The sequence below is a fragment of the Ceraceosorus guamensis genome (assembly GCF_003144195.1).
Source record: "Ceraceosorus guamensis strain MCA 4658 unplaced genomic scaffold IE81scaffold_16, whole genome shotgun sequence".
In the NCBI taxonomy this organism is placed as follows: Eukaryota; Fungi; Basidiomycota; class Exobasidiomycetes; order Ceraceosorales; family Ceraceosoraceae; genus Ceraceosorus; species Ceraceosorus guamensis.
Genome location: NW_020290011.1, coordinates 310,111 through 330,109, shown reverse-complemented (window position 1 = coordinate 330,109; position 19,999 = coordinate 310,111). Strand labels below are relative to the sequence as shown.

General features: G+C 54.9%; 5 protein-coding genes across 5 annotated transcripts; 3 read left to right on the top strand and 2 right to left on the bottom strand.

Moving 5' to 3' along the window:
- The first annotated feature begins 275 nt into the window (after positions 1 to 275).
- Positions 276 to 4,296, top strand: IE81DRAFT_340516 (hypothetical protein). Its single transcript, XM_025515615.1, has 2 exons — positions 276 to 1,108; positions 1,220 to 4,296. The coding sequence occupies exons 1-2, from the start codon at positions 630 to 632 to the stop codon at positions 4,065 to 4,067; spliced, it is 3,327 nt and encodes a 1,108-aa protein (XP_025371037.1). The 5' UTR covers positions 276 to 629; the 3' UTR covers positions 4,068 to 4,296.
- Positions 4,297 to 6,014: 1,718 nt separating this feature from the next.
- IE81DRAFT_311641 (hypothetical protein) lies at positions 6,015 to 8,261 on the top strand (the record flags this gene model as incomplete). The annotated part of the gene is made up of 4 exons (XM_025512445.1): positions 6,015 to 6,511; positions 6,592 to 7,405; positions 7,583 to 7,900; positions 7,995 to 8,261. 4 exons carry the CDS (start codon positions 6,015 to 6,017, stop codon positions 8,259 to 8,261), a joined length of 1,896 nt encoding a protein of 631 aa, XP_025371036.1.
- A 525-nt stretch (positions 8,262 to 8,786) lies between these two features.
- Positions 8,787 to 11,238, bottom strand: IE81DRAFT_346261 (hypothetical protein; the record flags this gene model as incomplete). Its single annotated transcript, XM_025516022.1, has 8 exons — positions 8,787 to 8,876; positions 8,967 to 9,056; positions 9,159 to 9,715; positions 9,808 to 9,949; positions 10,037 to 10,482; positions 10,550 to 10,616; positions 10,710 to 10,817; positions 10,909 to 11,238. The coding sequence occupies 8 exons, from the start codon at positions 11,236 to 11,238 to the stop codon at positions 8,787 to 8,789; spliced, it is 1,830 nt and encodes a 609-aa protein (XP_025371035.1).
- A 517-nt stretch (positions 11,239 to 11,755) lies between these two features.
- IE81DRAFT_322048 (hypothetical protein) lies at positions 11,756 to 16,339 on the top strand. The gene is made up of 2 exons (XM_025513513.1): positions 11,756 to 12,179; positions 12,263 to 16,339. Exons 1-2 carry the CDS (start codon positions 12,028 to 12,030, stop codon positions 16,131 to 16,133), a joined length of 4,023 nt encoding a protein of 1,340 aa, XP_025371034.1. The 5' UTR covers positions 11,756 to 12,027; the 3' UTR covers positions 16,134 to 16,339.
- Positions 16,150 to 19,151, bottom strand: IE81DRAFT_336913 (MFS general substrate transporter; the record flags this gene model as incomplete). Its single annotated transcript, XM_025515491.1, has 14 exons — positions 16,150 to 16,640; positions 16,787 to 16,869; positions 16,943 to 16,972; positions 17,062 to 17,139; positions 17,243 to 17,473; positions 17,551 to 17,846; positions 17,936 to 18,009; positions 18,109 to 18,210; positions 18,279 to 18,346; positions 18,409 to 18,441; positions 18,511 to 18,548; positions 18,636 to 18,708; positions 18,776 to 18,829; positions 18,945 to 19,151. 14 exons carry the CDS (start codon positions 19,149 to 19,151, stop codon positions 16,385 to 16,387), a joined length of 1,623 nt encoding a protein of 540 aa, XP_025371033.1. The 3' UTR covers positions 16,150 to 16,384.
- Positions 19,152 to 19,999: the final 848 nt, after the last annotated feature.

Genomic DNA, 19,999 nt, shown 5'->3' with positions numbered 1-19,999 from the left:
GTGTGAGTTCAAAGGAGCGTGTCCCTACCGAACGTCATGAGCAGCAGCCGAATCACGTGCGACGTCTCGTGCGAGAGCTTGCGCGTCTACATAGTACACAGCAAGTCACGAGGCAAGGAATCCGCGCTAGAGGAAGTCCGCTGCTAGACGGAGGCCCCTAAACGCGTTCGACAAGGCGCACGCACGCGCACGCACGCTCCTGCATCTCCAAGTCACAGAGTCGTGAGTCGCGAGTCGCAAGTCAAGAGTCAAAAGTCACGAGTGGGCCAGGCCAGGCCAAGCCGAGCCAATTGTCAGGTGCAAGATTCGTAACAATAGTCACGAGTTCCACTCATGCTATGACTGTATGCGTCGGTCTTGTGAAGTCGAAACGACCCTCTGGACTTCACTCACGAATCGAAAGTTGCAGAGATCGATTGGAAGATCAAAGCCTGCTCCGAGCCCACCTTACAACACGACACGACACGACACGACACGACACGACACGACCCGACACGACACGACCGAAGTACGACTGGATGAGAAAAGCTGACACGACAATTACGAACAACTATCGACTCACTCGACCGGAGGCCCTTGTGACGACCTTCAAATCGTAAAAAGTCTTGCACGCAAGTCTCACATCCACAATGGCGCATACGAACGGGGCTCTTTTCGCCTTTCCTCGCGCTCGCATCCTTCAATACGTACCCCAAGCGCCATCAAATGCGCGACGATCAGGCTACTCGCCCTGTCCACGACCTTTTGACGGGCTGATCAACCCTGGTGCGAAAGGCGTCGACCTCTCGCAGACGGCCATTCTCAAAGATGTCTCGGGAGCGCTGCAGATCTGCGCAGTGCCTGATCCGGCTCGAGGACCAGCTTGGGAAACTCTATTGATCCTTTTAGATCCTGAGCTTGGAGCTGGACCTGGCTCGCAGGGACAACAGGAGAGGATGATATTGCCTTGGAAGTTGATCGATAGAAGTAGCGAGAGGCAAGGTGATAGAGAGCTTTTCGAGGGATTGGGAGCTGGGACGCATGGACGAGACGGAGGTAGTCTTTGGTTTCACCTCGATCCGCTTAATGTGGGCGGACAGGGAATCATCTGCGAGATCTGGCTCATAGGGTGAGTGACGCGGCTGTCTGGGTGTTCTTGCTCAATGCGTCGTGTACATGCTTGCTTTTGCTTACGAGTCGTCGCTTGCTGCCGCATACATCCGCACACACGCGCGCACAGAGCACCAGCTCCGCTAGTAACTTCTCTTCGAACGCTGCTCATCACTTACCCATCAGCTCAACCTCCACTTCCACCCTGGCTCAATCCGCAAATCACCTGGCCGTGGAGGGACAATTACTTGTCGATCCAACCCATGCGGCCTCCTCAAGATCCGCTCTTCGCGTCCGCGCCTACGATGGTTGAGTCTGCTGCGAAGCCTGATGACAGCAGCGGCTTGACTCAGGCTGAGTTACTTGCGAACGCAGGTAGCAGCCCAAGGGTTCTGGCCAACATCACCAGCGTCAACACGACCGTAGACACGACCATCCGCCTTGGAGTCGCTGATGCGCAGTTCCCAATTGCTCAGAACTTGCAGACAAAGTCTACACCGACAATTGGACGAATCAGACCGGCTCTCCCACCTAAACCTGACAGCCTCAAGAGCCCTCCACTTTCACCGACGACGCCTTCCGTTCGATCCGGTGTGTTGCGGAGCTTGGATGCGATGGAAGATCCGAATGCGATGGCTGATCGATCGAACACCGAGACTGATGAGCGACAGCTGAGCGAGGCGAGCTCCGAGAGCTCCGAGAGCCGGCATGACGTACAGCAAACGGAGAGTATCGACCTCAGTCCGTATGAATCTCCGTCGCTGGCTGAGCCTGTCGACGTGCCAAGTCCTGCCGTTTCTAGATCGACCCAATCACAGGCAGCAGACGACTCGATCGAGCAGCTGACCGCCGTCGACCCGCCTCTCGAGAGTCGCATGACCTTTCCGCACGAGGCTAAGTTCCAAGAAGCGATCACCTCTGCTGAGGATGCGAGACCCGCCTCGGTGCTCAAGAACCTACCAAGACGTCGGCCACGTCCTCCAGGCTCCGCAGGTGCCTCAGCAGCAACCGCAGAACAAGCCACTTTGCGAGCAGACTACAGAAACAGCCTGGTTGCTATCGACAACGAGACGGGAACGGTCATCGGGGTGCTGGCTAGGGATGTGTATCTTGGTCAAGATGCCCCGCCCGACTGTCTTGCAGGATCGGCATTGCCACAGCAGGAAGCAAAAGCGATCAGACCCGTCAGCAAGTATGTGGATGAAGGCAGGGTGCAATCTCGACCGCCGAGCGTGCTGAGGGAGGAGACCTTTGCCCCACCGCCCGTGCCAACCAAAGAGGATTGGAGCCAGTCAACTCGCGACTCGATGGCGGACGCTCAATTCTTCTCTGCTGTCGAGGGGGAGACTGAGAACGAGACCGAAACGGAAACGGAAACGCAGGCTGGAGCGCGAGGCACGTACGAGCACGTGAAACATGGAGAAGTGACGAGGCCCGATCTGCTCAGGGATGCACATCGGATGCGTAGCGGGGAGCAAAATGAAGAGGACTACGAATCGGATGCGAGTGGAAGCACGATTGGGGGACCTGCGGTGAGAGTCTGGAGAAAGGCTAGAGGGTTGCCTCGTGCGGAAGGAAGGAGAAAGAGAAGGGAGGAAAGCGAAGCTAGCGATAGGACTAGTAAAGCCGTCACGGCCATCTCGGGATACGAGGGTGATGCGGACGTTGAGCTGCATGAAGAAGCAGAGCAAGATCTCGACGTGGCACTGGAAGCCCTGGATGGAGACACAGAGCAAGGAGAGCCTACGCCTATGCCCTCCAGATTTAGCGAACCTACTAGGAGACCCTTATCTAGGCTGGATCCCCTGAGCGCCCCTTCTATCTCCAAGTTAGACGCAGAAGAAGAAGCTGAAGAATCCACTCAAGACGCTTCTGAGCAAGTCCACCTCATAGCTCCAGAGTCGGGCACGGTCAAGCTGCAGCGCAAACAATTGGCGCTTCATGGACATTTACCGCGCGCTTTGATGAGGACGGAAAAAGTGTGGGAGGTGGAGGATGAGGTGTGGAAAGATGCGCTAGAGACGGGAAGCCTGCCTGTGCAGGGCCATTACACTCATCTAGCCGCGCATGGCACTTCGGACGCGAGCGAAGAGCAGCAAGCGACACGCGAGGTGGCCGCAGCGAACAGTGCGGGAGCGATGGATGGTGTGCTGCAGGGAGGAACGGTATTGATTCAGTTCTTGGCAGGGAGCAAAGTGGGAGCTAGTCTAGTTCCGCACGTGCCCAGCGCTGGGCTATCTGACGTCACGAACATCCTACAACTACCGTCGGACGAAGAAGCTCCTTTGAGAAAGGGAGCGATGGCTTACATACCCGTGCTGCCCAAACATTTCCTCTGGTGGTTGGGCATCACGCCCGACGATGCGTCGACCACACGGACCAAACCGATCAACAAGCCGAACGCGCTCAGCGACGAAACGTCGCCGAGCGTGCAAGAGCTTAGTAGGACGCTTTACAAGACTGGCACGCTCGATGAGGGCTTGGCCAAGACGCTACTGAGCGGCGTGACGGACGGAATGTATTCCGCATGGGAAGGCGTTTCCAAAGGAGCTGGTTGGGTGCTCGGAAGCACGTTTGGCTGGTCTTCTTCCCCCTCCCACTCTTCTTCTTCTGCTTCGGCAGCGGACCGAAATCCCCTCGGACCGATTCGAATATTCGGCTCGACGGAACAATCCAGCGAGAGCGAGCAAGAGCAGGAAGAATTGGATTTGAGAGCAGACGAAGATGCGAAAGAGGAAGAGTACGAATGGGCGGTGCCGGATTTCGACCCGCTTTCGCTTGAGGGTACTCCTAGACCTATATACAGGAGAAAGAAAGCTATGCCCAGCCCGTTTGGAGGGTTTGGCATCAGAGAATCGGACGATTCTCAACAACAGCAGCCGAGAAGCAGCAAGGACAAGTTCACGGTACTTCATTTCGACTCGAATGGGTTTGGAAGGAGGACTATCGTCGATGCGCACGGTCTGCCTTCTTTCTGAGCCCACCGACATGTTTTTGGCGGCAGGTTCTTTACTCGCGCTTTACGCCTTGCCCGCGCCCTGCTTCTCGTGCCATATTTTTAATACGTGTGCCCGAACATTCTACATCGATGTGCTTTCCTTCACAAGACTTTTCCTGCTCATCTTGTTCATGTTCGACGCTCCTTTCGAACGTCTTGTGTTTGCTCGTATGTCCGGATCGCAATATTAATGGACACTCCAAGCTGTGCGCATTATCTGCGTCTAGTCCGTGTGCATGTGTGGATGAGCCACCCCGTTGCGGAGGTAGATGGGAAAGATTCTTCAAAGCTTTCGTCAGGTTGAGGTCACACCACTTGGCTCCGGACCGCGAGTGGCTTGGCTGTGCCTGCATTTGCCCTGAGAGCAGACTTCTTGACATGGTTCATATTCATGTCAAGTCCTCTCTACCTGTGCCATCCTCCACAAAGCTGGCTATCAAGTCAGAGTCACGACGAACCGAAGTTATTTTTGTCACATGAACTTGGAATTACTGATCCAAACAGGCTTTCGAGAAGGTTGCGTGCGCTCCGTTGGGAATGTTCCAAATTCATTGCTTTTTGACTCACAGGCTCGTGACTTATGACTCTTTGACTGTGCGCTGGGTCCGGTAGGTCCGAGTCAACAGCTGCTCGCTAGCGCGGATCGCCGGTATGCGGGGTTGTTCAAGGGCACGTTCTCTGACGCACCCACGTAGGCACGTAGAGAAGCGTGCTTGGGTCAAGCAAGGTACCACCGAAGTGCAGCGTTCATGTTTCATGAATGTTATCACATCACGAAAGCCTCGAGGCGATTTCCTCTCCTGTGACGTTGTCGAAGGCCATCGAGTCGCACATTCAGGGTGCATCAGTGCACTCGAGCTTCTGCAATGTCAGCCTCGATGGAATGCAGCGCTGCGCTGTCTCTGCTCAAGATACTAACCCACGGCGCCCGCGTCGTCACGGTACGGCAGTGCCCTGCGAGCATGGCGATTCGCAACAGGATGCAAGACTGATCAAAGTTTGATCTCATCAGAACGTGCGCTGGACATGGCTCCTCTGTGACGTGGAGTCACAGTGGACCAATTTCAAATCGCCAAGATGTGATTCGCATATACAAACGGGCTCACTACTTCCGAGCGAGGTCCGCAGGAAGACCCTGAAAGTGCTGGAGCTCAAAGCTAGCAGTTACCTGCAACTATTAAGCTATGTGTGCATTCGCGCGCTGTGTGCGCACTCGTGATTGAGCATGCGTGCGGCACCTCGTGCCTCAAACGACCGAAAGTTGAAGCATGGCGTCACAAGCGTTGCCTCGTGCACGAGCCTGAGGAGGGGAGCAGTCTCAAATCACTTATTTCACCCATCTTCGCTGCAACTCTGGCTGGCTCGTGATCAATATCAGCGATTTCGAATGGCTCAAGGCCAAATGAGCCCTTTGCGCGACGATGCTGACCGGCTTAGGTAGGTAGTGTACCAAAGTCCACTCGCCTTCGCTAGCCTCTACTTCACGCAGGGCGCACGTTGCCAAACGGACATCTGGCCGATGCTGCTGGGGGCGCTAGCAGCTTTCTGTCGCAGCGGGCGAACGGCTCTGCTGCTGTCAGCAGCCACTGACCTCCCTCGTCATGCTCTGTGGCTCGCGATGGATGGAAAGTGATGAAAGAAACAGTCGCAGTGTGGTGCTCGGCCCATCAAATGCACATGACCAAGCAGGTACAAGAACATTTGATTGGTGACTCGTGGACGCATTGCACGGACCTAGGAACACAAGGTGACGGGCGAGAGAGTGCTACGGCTCACATGCTCTCCAATTGAAGCTTCGTGACTGGCTAAAGGCTGCAGCCCTGAACAAGTATATATAAGACCGCTACATGTTGTGCTTCTGGGCAGACATTCTACCGTTAATCTTGTCTGCCAAGTCGTGAGTGGAATTTTGTTCTTACCACACAAGATGAAGTTCCTTGCCGTTCTGGCAAGTCTCACGGTCTTCGCCCTAGGCGCGGACCGTGCCAGCACATCCGTCGTACCAGGCATTGAGGACAATTATTTGCTGTCCAACATTGCATACAGGTCCCCCTCTCTCACCATCGGTACATCGGGCCTCGCTCATGATATCGATGCCATCGTTCGTCGGGAGGCGGCCGACTTGTTGCGTCGCAGAGACTTTGTCAAGAGAGCTTCGGGCACTGGCGTCGATAATCCTACTTCTGTCGGCACGAATGGGACTTACACTGCTGCTCTAGCCTTTCCTTACGGCATCGCTTCTGGCGATCCCCTCGACGACAGCGTGATCCTCTGGACTCACCCAGAGCCTGCGGATGGAAAGGCTCAAGATCTGCCGATTTGCCTCAAGTGGCAAGTGAGCAGCAACGCCAAGAAGCCTACTTGGACAAAGACCGACATCATCCAACAGGGCAACGTTTGCACCACCAAAGATGTGGATTGGGCGTGAGTGAGAAACGCGCCGAGTCATGTGCAATGATGATGAGGTTTCAAGCTTTGATCTGAATCGCAACTCCATTCCGTAGCGTCAAGGTGGAAGCAAAGAAGCTCAGAGCACGGACAACCTACGCCTATCGCTTCTTGAGCTCTGATAAGCCCGCTGGCAATGCATCCATTTCACCCGTGGGAAACTTCAAGACGATGCCCACACCGACGGACTCGAACGTTGCTTCCCTCGACTTGGCAGTGTTCAGCTGCTCGAACCTTCCCGTTGGCTCTTTTGCGTCCTACGCGCGGGCTTACGATAAGGCATCTTCGCTGGACTACGTGCTCCACGTCGGAGACTACATCTACGAGTCTGGAGCTAGAGCATCTGCTCCTCCCGGTAGACAAATGGAGCCCGACCATGAGATTGTTACACTGGACGACTATCGCACACGCTACAAGGCCTATCACAGAATCGACGCAGGCCTGAGAAGCCTCAGAGCCAGCAATGCTTGGTTGCCCGTCTGGGACGATCACGAGGTAGCGGATCAAGCTTACAAGGCTGGAACTGCTGATGGCAACGACACATTCCCAGTCCGTGGCGTCAGGTTCACGGAGCGCAAGAAGAATGCAGTCAAGGCTTACTTTGAGAACATGCCTATTCGTCAAGTCGACACTTCCGACACTCTGCGCATTTGGAGGCAATTCAAGGTCGGAACATTGGCCGATCTCAACATGATCGACACTAGACAATACGATCGTGATGTTACTGACTTGTACTACAACACGGCTTACATCGAGAGCATCTCGAACGACACCGCTCGAAGCTTGATGGGCGGAAAGCAAGAGAATTGGCTCTACGACAAGCTCGCTGCTTCTCGCTCCACCTGGAAGGTAAGCAAAGAGTTCGCGACGGTAGGCCAGCACCAGTCGACTGACTTTGGGACATTGTCGCGACCTGCAGATCATTGGTCAACAAATCATTACCAGCCAGGTACATCAATTGAGCAAACTCAAGCTTACCAAGGTGGGTCATTGATCCCTCTTTGTGTGGATCGTCATAATCCCTCTCCCATTGCTAATTCATTCAAGAATCCCGTCCCGATCGTACAGAACGATCTGAATTACGATGCTTGGGACGGATACACGGCAAACCGAGGTCGCTTTTACGATGCCATCAGAAAGACGGACAATGTGATCATCCTTGCAGGCGATTCGCACGCAGCGTGGGTCTTTGACACCGAGGATCCGTACCATGAGCAAATCTACGATCCAGTGACTGGCAAAGGTGCAATCGCAGTCGAGTTTGCCGGCACCGCCGTTAGCAGCTCCAGCAGCTACGGAAGTCTGAGCAAGGCCGGATACGCCGATCGCGCGCAAAAGCTCACGCAGGCCAACAAGAACTTGCAGGTCAGTTTCGCATGCATCACAATGACCGCTTTGACTAATTGCCCTCCCCTTCCGTACCGGTGCTGATGTTGGATTTCTTGCATTGCGCGCACAGTTTGCTGAAGGCGAACACAGAGGTTACTTTACCCTGCACATTACTCCCAAAGCCACTACGGCCAAATACTGGGCCATCAACGACAACAATAATGGCGCTTCGCCCGAGACTCTCTTGGCCACATTCGAGGTCAAGAAGGGAGCAAACAAGCTGACCAGACCCATCAACGGAGGTCGGAATTCCACTGCTGGAGCTCTGCAGAGCGTCGAATGGGACCAAAGCAGCTGGGATGGAAAGACGTTCACCCGAAAGGCCAAGAGTGCCTAGGCGCGGCCGAGCTCGCATGTCAAATCTTTCTTGAAGCTGTTCTTTCTTCCTTCTCTCTCTTCCATTTGCCTCCCATTATATCCTCTCCTGTTGCTCCAGAAAGCCCAATGCTCGTGCTGCTTTGATCCAGCTGTTTCCTTCCGCTACGGTGCACTCGCTCAATCTGATGTCAATGCGTTGCACCTCAAATGACATACAGAACACCACTTGCACTCGGCGCGACTGGCGTGTTTCCGAGACTCCGGAGAATCTACTGAAGTAGGCGGTGGAGCAGCCCGACGTGGTGTGGCGCAACCCTGAATGCAAGAGGAGTCTTGTTTACCCATCGTCGAGATCCTCTGCAGTCGCCATCCCAGATCGTTTGCAATGTCACTTGCGGGCCTTGTTCTCTTCTTGAGCTCTGCTCAAGGGCGCAATCGACTTGGCCTGCGTTGGTCAAGCCTGCAAAGCATGCGGCATACCGGCAGGCCTAGCATTTGGAGCAGAGGGAATAGCTGAGAAATTGCGGTTCGCGGTCACTCCTACCTAGCTTGTTTGATCACTCGGGGCGCTCTCCAGCTGTCTTGCACTTGCATCGCGCGCCCGAGCTTTGAGTACTTCCCACCTCGCCGCCACCTATTGCACGATCCAGGAGAAGCTATGCCGGTGAGAAGAGGGTGCAAATGACGCCATGTGAACCAAGAAACAAGAAGTAGCAAGACTCACTTCGGCCCCGCTCCGACCTGTCCGCATCATCTTCGCGATTGCGGCATTGGACCGCTTGCCTGGTCTGTACTTGTGTATCATTGCGTCTTCCTGCGTCGCGATCGTCGTAAGACAAAGAAGAGGTGCTCAAGGTCAGGTCTGAGCTTTTCTTCGCGCGTGCTGCCAAAGCGGGTTGAGGATGCGCATACGTACTTGAGGGGCCCAAGGTCTGTCCGTTTGGAGGACTGGAACCGAAGGTTCCACCTCCGGTCGCCCCTCCATTCCAGGGGTTGGAGCGTCGTCTTGCCCCTCCTCTCTCTTCCTCTTCGCCTCGCGCTGCGGCCCATACACGTCCCCTTGGGCTTCCACGTCCTGACACATCTGCGTGATGCCCACTTCGACGAAATGGGCGATCCAATGCCTCTTGCACCTTTTCCAACTCATGCCGTCCACCTGTCTAGCCACCTCGTGCCAGTTGAGCTTTTCAGCCAAGGCGGCATAGTGATTCCTGATCCGCTGACGGATCGCGCGATTGCCGGTCAGGTTCTCGACAGCTGCCGCTGGAATTGATAACCCGAGCAGATCGTTAGAGCCTTTGACCGTAGAGTTGTACGCTTCTAGTTGGACTTTGACGCATTGAAGAACTATTTCGTGTCTGCTCCCGTCCTCCCACCTTACGGGTAAGGTCTCCTTTGCGGCCGCTCGCAGCTTATGAGCGTAGTGCAGGGACAAATTGACAGGTAATCTGTGCGGACAAGATCTTTCTGCCACTGGAGCCAGGACCCGCCAAGACGCAAAGGGCTCGATCAGCCGATGAATCCACCTTAGAAAGGAATAGGAAACACGGCCAAGACAAGCTCACCGAGAGAGGACGACTCGCTCCAAATTTGAGCTTGCTGAAGGATCCTGAGGTCTTCTTCCTTGGTGTAGTCGAGGCTGTCATTCGCGGGATTAGCGTCGTTGCAGGCATACGTCATGAGACATTCCGAGCCTAACCTATTGGTCTGGTGTATAGGGGCGAGCGCAGCGAAAGATCAGCTTCACGATGGGCGCTGGTAGGGCGACTCAGCTCATGGCACCTGCACACTCACTCCCAGCTCCTTAGCCACTTGTTCCCAGTCCCAGTCCTCCTCCGCTCCCTGCAGCCTTTGCACAATCCCAATTAAGCGCATCACCTCTTCATCTTTCCAAGGATCGGAGCTTATTCCGGGTCTGTCGTTCATGATCCATCTAGTCCTGCATTCTTCTGGCGTCTTGGCCAAGCCCATCTGGTTGGAGACATGCTCCCAATCAAATCCGTCGTCCTCCTCTTCATCCGTCTCCACGTCCTCACGTAGCCCAGATCGGCCAGTATTGAGAAAGGTCTTGTGCGTGCGAGCCCAGGCGGGTAAAGAGACTTGTACCACGTCGGATGCACTTTTGGAAGAGACTTGAGACCACACCCTGTCTCTATATCGGGACAGCAGAACTCTAGACGTGGCGCGCTGACATTCCTTTAGCGTCACCTCTTTCAATCTCAAAGACTCCGCCTCTGACCCTGCCATGCAAGAAGGTGCGTCAGTCTGAGGTGCATGCATGCCTCGCGCGCTTTCGAAATAGCTCACATGGGTTCGACAGGACGAAATCTCGAAGATCCATCTGATCCTGACAGTCCTTCCGCAGAAGCGGTATCTGGGTCAAAAGGAAAAGGCGTGAGCATCTCACTGACTTACCATGGCATGGCTGAGTAAGGCCTGTTGTTCACAACGATGCATCTGCACTCACCTCGGCGTCAAGCTCGTCGAATAGGGGCAAGAGCGGAGGATTTGATTGCTCGACGACCCTCTTCTTTGTGCCCTCTTCCGCAAGATTTGTAGCAAAGTCAAGCGATGTCTGCAAAGAGACGCATACATACCACGCAACACCTCCATCAGCTCGTAGTCACTCGGTCAGATCACTTGGCTGGTATAGTTTGACGACCCACCTCGAGATCTTGCAGTTCTTTAATGTCCAAATCAGAAGCTACAAGAGCTCTATTGAGCAAATCTTGCACGTCTTTGTTCCTTCGCAGCGCGTCTTGATACACGTGGCCGGCACGCCGAAGCGTGTTCAGCTCTTGAAGTGCAGCAGGAGACAAATTGGGCACCTTTTCCGCTTCCGAAGTCGAGGTCGCATCCTGCGATGGAGCGGATGAAGAGGCGCCCGACACGTACGCCTCGGACGTTGAAGCGTCGCTTTGAGCCGGCGTAGGTTGACTGAACCACGTAGCTACATTTGCCTCGCCCCGGCTTGACGGACCGATCCAGCGAGACATGATGTGGCGTAGCCGATGTGCGCTTGAAGAAAAGACGGAGCTACATGTTCCCACGGGATGATGCCTGGGCCAGATGGTCGCTCCACTGCTTCGTAAGCGGCTCTGTGAAATTCCAGATAGCCCGCAGCTCTTCTTGTCTCGACTAGCTGCTCAGAAATTTTGCCCACACACCGCCAAGCTTGATTACTGACTCGAAATTCGTTCGTTGAGCCTCTTCATCGTATGCGTACGAGCAACATGGTGATGGAAGCAAGGAAGTATTCCCGGGGCCAGGCAAGCGAGTCGAGAAAACCCACCGCGAGGGTAGCACAGCCGCTTTTGCATGTAGAAATGAGCTCACGTGACCGCTGAGCAGCATCACGTGTTGCTGCGCGTCGATGGTGGATGACCCAACACCTGCCGCTCGTGTTCCGGCGTGCGCGCGACGCGTGCTTCGCTCGCATGCTTGCGTTGGTTGCGGTTGCTGCAGCGCCATGCAGTCACCAGCTATGGTCAGACTACCAGAGTTTCATTTACCACCAGCACATCCGCATCTCAGGTGGGCTCTGCTGTTGCGGCACGGCTTTCCTTGCTCACAACTTACCACTGACACTCACGGTCTTTGCCAGTCGAGCTCGTTTTGATGAATGTCACCTTGACTTGGCTTGCGTCATCTCCATCCTCCGAAGCGCCGGCACACAGTACCGACACACTCTGAGCCATCATCCACGCGCCAAGCTTCACGTGCGCTGGTAGAGGACACAACGTAGCGTCAAGACCGGACTTTCCCACGAGCATTCGACGACGAAGATGGACGCATCGACAGAGAGCAGATTGTTGCAGCACATCAACGAGCTGCGATCAACTTGCGATCTGCACTCTTTCGACAAGAGTCTAGAGAATGGATTTGGATGGGCCGAGTTGATGGTCGAGCATGCCAGAGACGTGTTTGAGCAGTACAAGTGAGTGGGCTAGTGAGAACGTATCCCGTGCTGTATGCGTGTCAGCTTTTGATCTGGTCTCTCGGTTGCTCCATCTGCCACAGAAACGAGCATGCCAAGAACAAGACGAAGAAGAGCTCGAGTCAGTCTCTGAGGGCTCAGACTGCTGCGTTGGCATTGGCGGGCGAAATGCTCAAGTCGCCAAAGAAGAAAGCTTCCGTCAGCTCCTTTCGCTTCCCATTCTCTTCCAGCTCGACGGGTGAGAGCGGTGTGAGCTCTCCTGTGCGCGGATCCGCATCGCTGCTCAGGAGTGGAGCGTTTGGTGAAGACAAGGAGAACACGCCTCGACATGCGACGCGGCCCAACATGCACCACGCTGCTGGAGATGTTGAAGCAGACGAGCAAGAAGAGCAGCTCGTCGCGTCGCCCAAGAAGGCTGCTTTGCCTACCACACGCAGCAGATCGGACAAGTCTGCTCAGCCAAAACTGCCAAATCCTTTTCAGAGCGGCAGGGGCGAGAAGAAGCCTCGCGCAGTGTCTCAACAGAGCAAGTCCAAGAAGGCTCACCAGGAGTCAAAACAGCCTTCAATACCTGCTTCCTCTGACCCCGTAGCCGCAAGTAGCGCGTCTTCAGGCGCGGCACCGTCTGCCAAGTCCACCAGCAGCTCGAGGAAGAAACGGTCGTCTGATGAGGCCGAGCTGTCGGACCACGAGCTTGATCCGACATCCAAGGCGCCCACAGAAAAGCAGCCGAGCAAGAGAAGCAAAGCAACCAAGAAGGAACACAAGCTGCAACAACGAGATGCAGAGGCATCAACTGCACCGCTCAAGAGGAGCACTCGCGCGACAAAGGCTGCCATGGAAGCAGAAGATGAGGCACCACCGTCGACGTCGCAAGCCGCTACAGATCCGATTGTTGAGATCCAACCTCGAAAGGAGGACATGCGCCATGCGTCCATCTCGAGGGATGTATCGATGAGCCGTGCGGACGAGGATGTAGAGATGCAAGACGGCGAACATCCAGAGGCTTCCACGCCTCCTCCCGACGCGCTGCCACGCTCCAACTCTGGACGCACACTTGCAGCAGCTGCGGAGGCGGAGGATAGTCTGCACATCAGTCTGGCTGACGATGGGACCGCATACACGGAGGATGGAGAGGCGGATGAAGAGGCGTGGTCCACTGCACACGCCAAGGAAGTTGATGTTGCAGCCCAAACGATCTCGGAAACTCGTGGGCAAATTCAATCGCGTGCCGATCCGGTGTCTAGACCGAAAGCGCCAAAGAGAACGCTGGGTGATAACGTCGGACCAAAGAAATCCATCGCTGCGGTCGGGACGGCGTCGACAGACAAGGAGAAGGATCAGACCATCCTCGGCGCTGCTCAGTCGCAGAATGCTACGACCCCTGCAGCTCCTGCCACCTCTATATTCCGGAGCAGTCTGTTCAGAAGCGTGAGGAAGGATGACAACCAGGCACGCCAGGAGAAGGAAGAGGAGGACGGCAGCGACGAAGAGATGATGGCGAACACCAAAATGAACGCGACCAGCGTCTTGTCCAAGAATGTAGTCGCGCCGCCCAAGTCCAGCAAGCCGGCAAGTAGCGTCAACGGCCAACAGCTGCAGGCGCAGCAACAAGCTGCAAGTCACAGAGCGCCGACGTCCGTGCTGAGCAGGCTAGAAAAAGTTAAAAGAGCTAGCGATATGAATGTGCATGCTGCACTTCCTTCTGCATCGTCCAGCGCCTTCATGCCTTCCTCTACGACGAAGTCAGCTCATGCTGCTAGTACAGCCATATCTGCAGCCAATCCTCGGAGCATGACCGCAGTCGGTCTCGGCAACATTGCTCACAGCAAGACCTTTGAGCATCAACGCTCTCAGATTGCCTCGCACAACGATGCGGCGAAGGATGCTCCTACTGCTCCTATCACGAGCTCGAAACCTGCAGCCGCATCGACTACACCGAGCGCCTCTCCGGTACTCACGCTGCAAGGTCGCCCGCTCCGAAAAGAGGACGAGAAGGGGCTGGAAGACGAAGTGATGTCTGCGTATGATGAAGAGGAGCTGGACAAAGAGTCGGGCATAGGTGCTGGCAAGCAGGCTACTCTGGCCGTGAACACTAAAGATGCTGACATGACGCTTGGAGAGCTCGGCTCGGCTGGCAGAACGGCAGATGAGCAGCTCAAAAACATCAACCCTGCGTCGACTCAGCCGGCACAAGCACAAGTATCGGTTGCCAAGGCTCCTCTAATGCAGAAAAAGGAAAGCACTGTACCTCAAGCCGGCGCTCGAGAGCAGGTCAGAGTACCGTCCAACACCCAGCCTCCGCCTAAACCTATTTCGCAGATGCCAAAGGTCAGCGTCAATCTCATGGGCAAGAGCATGGCCAAGCCCGGCACGGCCGCCAGCGCGACATCCAAAAATCGCGCAACGCCAGCGTCTGCTTCTACATCCAGTGCTGCGCAGCCCTCGACGAGTGGACCTTCGACTGGGCGCGATCCGAACGAGATCAGACAAGGATGGAACTTTTTCGACAAGGTCAAAGGGTTTGTTGGACTCAACGCTCAAAATGCAACGTCCTCCGCAGGTGCGCATCCTACTAACGCGCATACTCCAGCCTCCGCTCCTGCGGCTTCAAACGGTGGCGCTTTTGTACCAGCGAGACCCGGCTCTGTTCTGGCTATGGCCAACAAGGCTGCTGGCGCTGCAACGCCGCCGAGGACACGAACCGACTCGAATGTCAGCGGGGCTGCACCTGGTGCGCCAAGCAACGCTCTGAATGCATCTGTCTCTTCTCAGAATGGACCGACGGGCAAGGGCAAGGCGCCAGCAGCTGCTGCTGCTGCCGCTGCCGCCGCAGCATCCAAGAAGGAAGATGACCTGAAAAAGAAACAGGTCGAGGAGAGGAGGAAAGCTGCTCTTGTGGAACGGGAGAAGGAAAGAGCCAATGCTGCTGCTGCTGCTGCCAAGGTGAAAGCGCCTAGCAATATTGTCAGACCTGCGCCTAGTACGCACGGCATCAAGGCCAATCGACCAGCCAACGTGCAGGCGCAACCTGCTAGACCTGGCTCTTCCCTCGCCGTTCGACCACCGAGCGGCTTCAATGCTTCTGCTCAATCTATCCGATTTGGCGGACCGACGACATCCAACTCTTCGCAGAGCGTCAATAAGAACGCCGGAGCAAATTGGATCGCTGTGAATGCTAGTTCGACTTCTGTCAAGCCGAACGGCAACGTGTTTCAGCAAGCCAAGGGCGTGAGACCCCCTGCGAGTGGTTCTGCTACGAGCTCGAAGATGGAAAGCATAGCAGCTCAACACGTTTCGATGGCGAAAAATGCGACGCCCGAGGTTTCGGACGAGTCTGGAGCTTGGGAAGAAGCCGTATCGTCTGCTGATGAGGCCGGAGCTGAAGAAGAGGAGGAGGAAGAGGACGAAGAGGAAGAAGCGGGTCAATCGCTGTCCGATCCCGATTCGGCATACTCCCAGTCGGAGGATGAGGATGTGCAAGAAAAGAGGGCGGGAGAGAAACCTTGGGAGAGAGCAGCTTTGGAAGAAGCGCTCAGAGCTCAGGCTAATGTGGATCCGGATGGATTGTTTGGTATACCAAAGGCTAGCGTGCCCCTGGAGAATTGGTTCGAGACGGATACGGGAGCTACGCCTGCGAAGGAAGCTACGAAGCTGGAAAGGATCAGGAGACCGCGAACTAGCTCGGGAACGTGGAATAGGAACGATCTGCTGGGACAGGAAGAAATCGATAGGTATAATCGGATGATGGGCATCAAGAGCAGTGGCGTTAGGATTCAGAGAAGTCCCAACGATAGCAACGCGCAGCGGAGCAAGAAGAGAAAATTGCCAGCGCAGAGCAACGGATCGATGCAGGGCAAGGAAAGACCTTCCAGCAAATTGGCTAATGAATTAGTTGGCCAGAGTAGGTATGCCCCTAGTAGTAGCAAAGCTGGCCCGTCCAAACTGCACTAGGCTTGCTTGTGATGCCGTCACGCCAGATGTACGAATGCTCTCCAGACTCCCGCTTCCGAACCATACACCTCCTCTTCCGTTCGTCTGGCAGATGGTCTATTCTTCTCAAGATCGTTTTACATGGTCTGTCATGCTTCCGAATACATGCTTCTGGCCCCGAGGAACGTCGTTGTCGTGGCTCACAACGCTCACGTGTATATCTGAAGGGCAACTCTGTGCGAGCTTGCCAGAAGGCTGGTTTGCAATCGATCTCATTCTCGACTTGAGCCTTCGGAGCCATCCTGAGCAGCTGGCTGTACAGGAATAAGAATGTCCGCATGTTGCGCCTCTACTGCGGGCGTGTTGGACGGGTCGCTCTCGTAAGAAGGGAGCTCCTTGGACACGCCAATGGCTCCTGCTACCCTTGCACGCTCAAAGTGCGAACCGGCATTTTCAGGACCGATCGAGGTCCATAGGACCATCAGACTTGCGAAGATTGCCGTAGCTACGCCCATGACTGGTCCATAGCTGCGCGCAACGAGTTGCAGGATGGCAGGTAGAAAGAGGAGAGATTGAAAGACGATGATGGGCGATCAGATCGACTGGAAGATGTTGTGCGCCTGCGATTCGATTCGGAGCTGGAGCATGGGCATGGCGGATGCGCTGGAACTCACCCGTCTACTGAGCGCCCATCCGGGCCAGTACTCTTGAAGTGGTGCTCGGCCAAATCGCTAACGATCTGGGTGGCGGGCGAAGCCTAAAGTGAATGGAACAACAGCGTCAGGGTCATGCACCATGGTAAAGTGTCTCTGAATGTACGAAAGACTGACGATGGCATTACCGAGCTGATACGCCATGCCCTGAGGCATGCGCACATTGGAGAGAATGTATCATTCTCAGTTCGCTCCCAAGCGTTACTCTTGCCAAGAGGCCAAGCATGCTAACTCACCACAAAGACGGCGCGGAATTGAGGAGGCGATAGCTCTTGAAGATGGGCAGGCACAATGCCGACCGCGCCACCAAGAAACTGGTTTGATTCACATGAATCAAAGCGAAAGACTTTAAACGTTTTCCTGATTCATTTCTCGCCGAAAGAGCTTGCGCTGTTTTTCAAAGATTGACGGACTCACGAACTGAAGGAAAAATCCGCCGGCGACGAGACCTGCCACGGTGTCCGGCAGGATCCAAGCAGGAATCATCAAGCCGCATACAAGAGCCGAGAGCACGATGGCGCGCCTTCTACCCAGCCATTGCGAGCAGTAACCCATCACTGTTCCGCCAAACAAGGCTCCAGTCTTCATCCAGATTGATGCACGGGACGCAGGCCCATTCTTGAGCTGGTTTCCTGCAAGCATGAAAGTCTATTGCGAACAACAAGAGGTCATTCAGTACTCAGAGAGCTCAGTACTGGGCTAGACAAGTTTGGAACTACACTTACGGTGTACGAGTCTGCACACGTATGGCCCCAAAAATTGACGATGGTCATAAAGATCTGTATGAAGTCGCGAGACATCACTTCAGAGCGTATACGATGCTGTCTCGCGAAATGGGAAATCGCGCTGCTCACACCGCAGTAAATAGCGACGGGCCAATGTGCCTTGAGCATGGCCACCGTGTCTTTCCCGAAGTCGCGCGTCGATTGGCCTCCTCTTCCTGCCGACCTGGCTTCGAGGAATTGTCGCGATTCGGGCAACGCTAGGCGAAGTGTGCCAAACAGGAACGATCCACCCGCACCTGGACCGGCGCGAGAGCATAGCTAGAATGAGACAATCTCTCGGCATGGCAGGGCATTGAACAGCCAATGTGTCAAGTCGGCAACTCACCGAACCAAAAGAGCGACTTCCACGAATTTGTTGCCCCTCCCACGATCAGGTTTCCCACGGCGGCAATGATGTATCTTGGCCGTACAAGTGCGTATCAATATGAAATCTTTTGTTGTAAGTCATAGACGCGTGTGTCGTGCATTTTAGCCTCACGAGAGTGTGGAAGAACGCACCCGACCGAATAGCCCTCTTGAAAGACACCACCTAGTAAGCCTCTGGCTTCGATTGGCATGTTCTCCAGCGCCATAGCGCAAGCTCCGCCAAAGACACCGCCCCTGCAAGTTCCACCGAGGATGGTCAGGTGCCGCGCTCTTGTGATAATGTAGACGGTTGCCACTCTCACATAGCTACCCCAAACAAGCTTCGCACTGCTACAAAGGTCCCGTAAGATTCCGCATAGACCGTCGCGATCTGTCGAGCTACATCATCAGCGGATGCTTGATGCCTTCGGATCGAATCACAAAATGGCTCACTTGCAAGATGCCCAAGAGCCACATGTTGATGGCCTGTGAGCAGCGCGTTCGGCGAGTGAGCGGATAGTCGAAGGAAAAATCCTACGGACGAGCAGGTCTCACGAATGGCCATTTTCGCCCGTAATAGTCGCCGACTATGCCTGGCCGATACGCAACACCCGATTGCGCTTTGGCTTCAGCCCAAAATACCGACGCAGCATGGCCACGTTTCAGAAGGAAGCCCTTACCAAAGATGAGGGCGCCGATGAGCCTGAAAAGTAATGTGAAAGTGATCGCGTCTGCGATGCGGGTCTTGTCCACCTTCAATCGAACATTGGTAAAGTCAGGGTTCTTCGCGCCGACGAGTCATGCTCGAGACGTGACCTACATGATAATATCTTGACAGTTTGGTGGTTTGTATCGCGAGAACATTGAAGTCGTACTGAGCGCATAAGAAGGCTTCTTCAGTGCTCAAGCCCTACTTCATGAAGTTGCGAAATCCTCTCCCATCATCCTACCACCTTGTGTCGGCTGCTGCACAATGGCACTGAACTGACGGAATCGAAGATCCAACCTCCCCAAGCGACTGTGTAGAACCCCCATTGCTGAAAGGTCAACGATGCCAGGATTGTGATCGGATTGCGTGCTTTGAGGGAAGCGTCGCGGCTCTCATCCTCGGCTTGAGTTTGTGCAGGTCTTTGGAAGAGGATCAAGACATTCCGCAACGCTATGTTGGGGAATCGCTTGATGCGTGCCAGGGACATTTTTCAAGTTTGCAACAGAAAATCTTGATCGCTGCAATTGGCGCTGATGGTGGTCAAGCTTCTTTTTGCGTGCGGGTCTTGGCAGGAATGCAGGGCTCCGACTCGAGCAACCCAAGAGGCTCGGGTGGTCGACGAGCAAAGGGTGATGATCACCCTTTGGCTTTCGAGGGAACGGGTCACGTATCTTTGCACATGTGTTTCAGTCAGGGGCCCGATGTAATGCGGAAAGGGAAAGGGAGGCTTCGGCGTGTTGATTCCTCGACTCGTGATTCTAGACGCGACGAGGCCCGACTGAACGACGTTATTCGCCTTTCATTTCCTCTTGACTCTTATCGGATTGTCATGTCTCCATAGCTTGAGGATTCTGCCCTAAGCGATGTACCTTGGCGACTTCTATCTGCGCCTGATTTGTGAGACTTATGGCCTGCTTGGCCTGGATGAGATATGTGGTGCCCTTTCGAGTCCTCTATGATTGGGGTAGAATCTGTATGACTAGGGAGAGTGATCTTTCGGATGGCCATGGGACGGTGAGATGATTGAGTGGTCCGCGGCTTCCATGTCCGACGCAGGGTAAGAACGGCACGCTGGAAGGTCGAAAGAGTGTCTTGTGGCGGGAGCCGAGCCTTCTCATGCCACTATGTCTGCCCTCTACGAGGAGGAGAAGGGTTTCCAAATTGTAGAAGTGGTATGCAGCCATTCGTGACCGTTGCAGTCAATCGATAAACGATCTTGTCGCGCGGCGCGGCGCGGCGCTGTACTGATCAGGGATAAAGTCGGACTCGAGCAGGATTGGACGAGCTGACGAGATCCATTTCCACATGCTACTTTCTATTCCCTCGCAGCACACA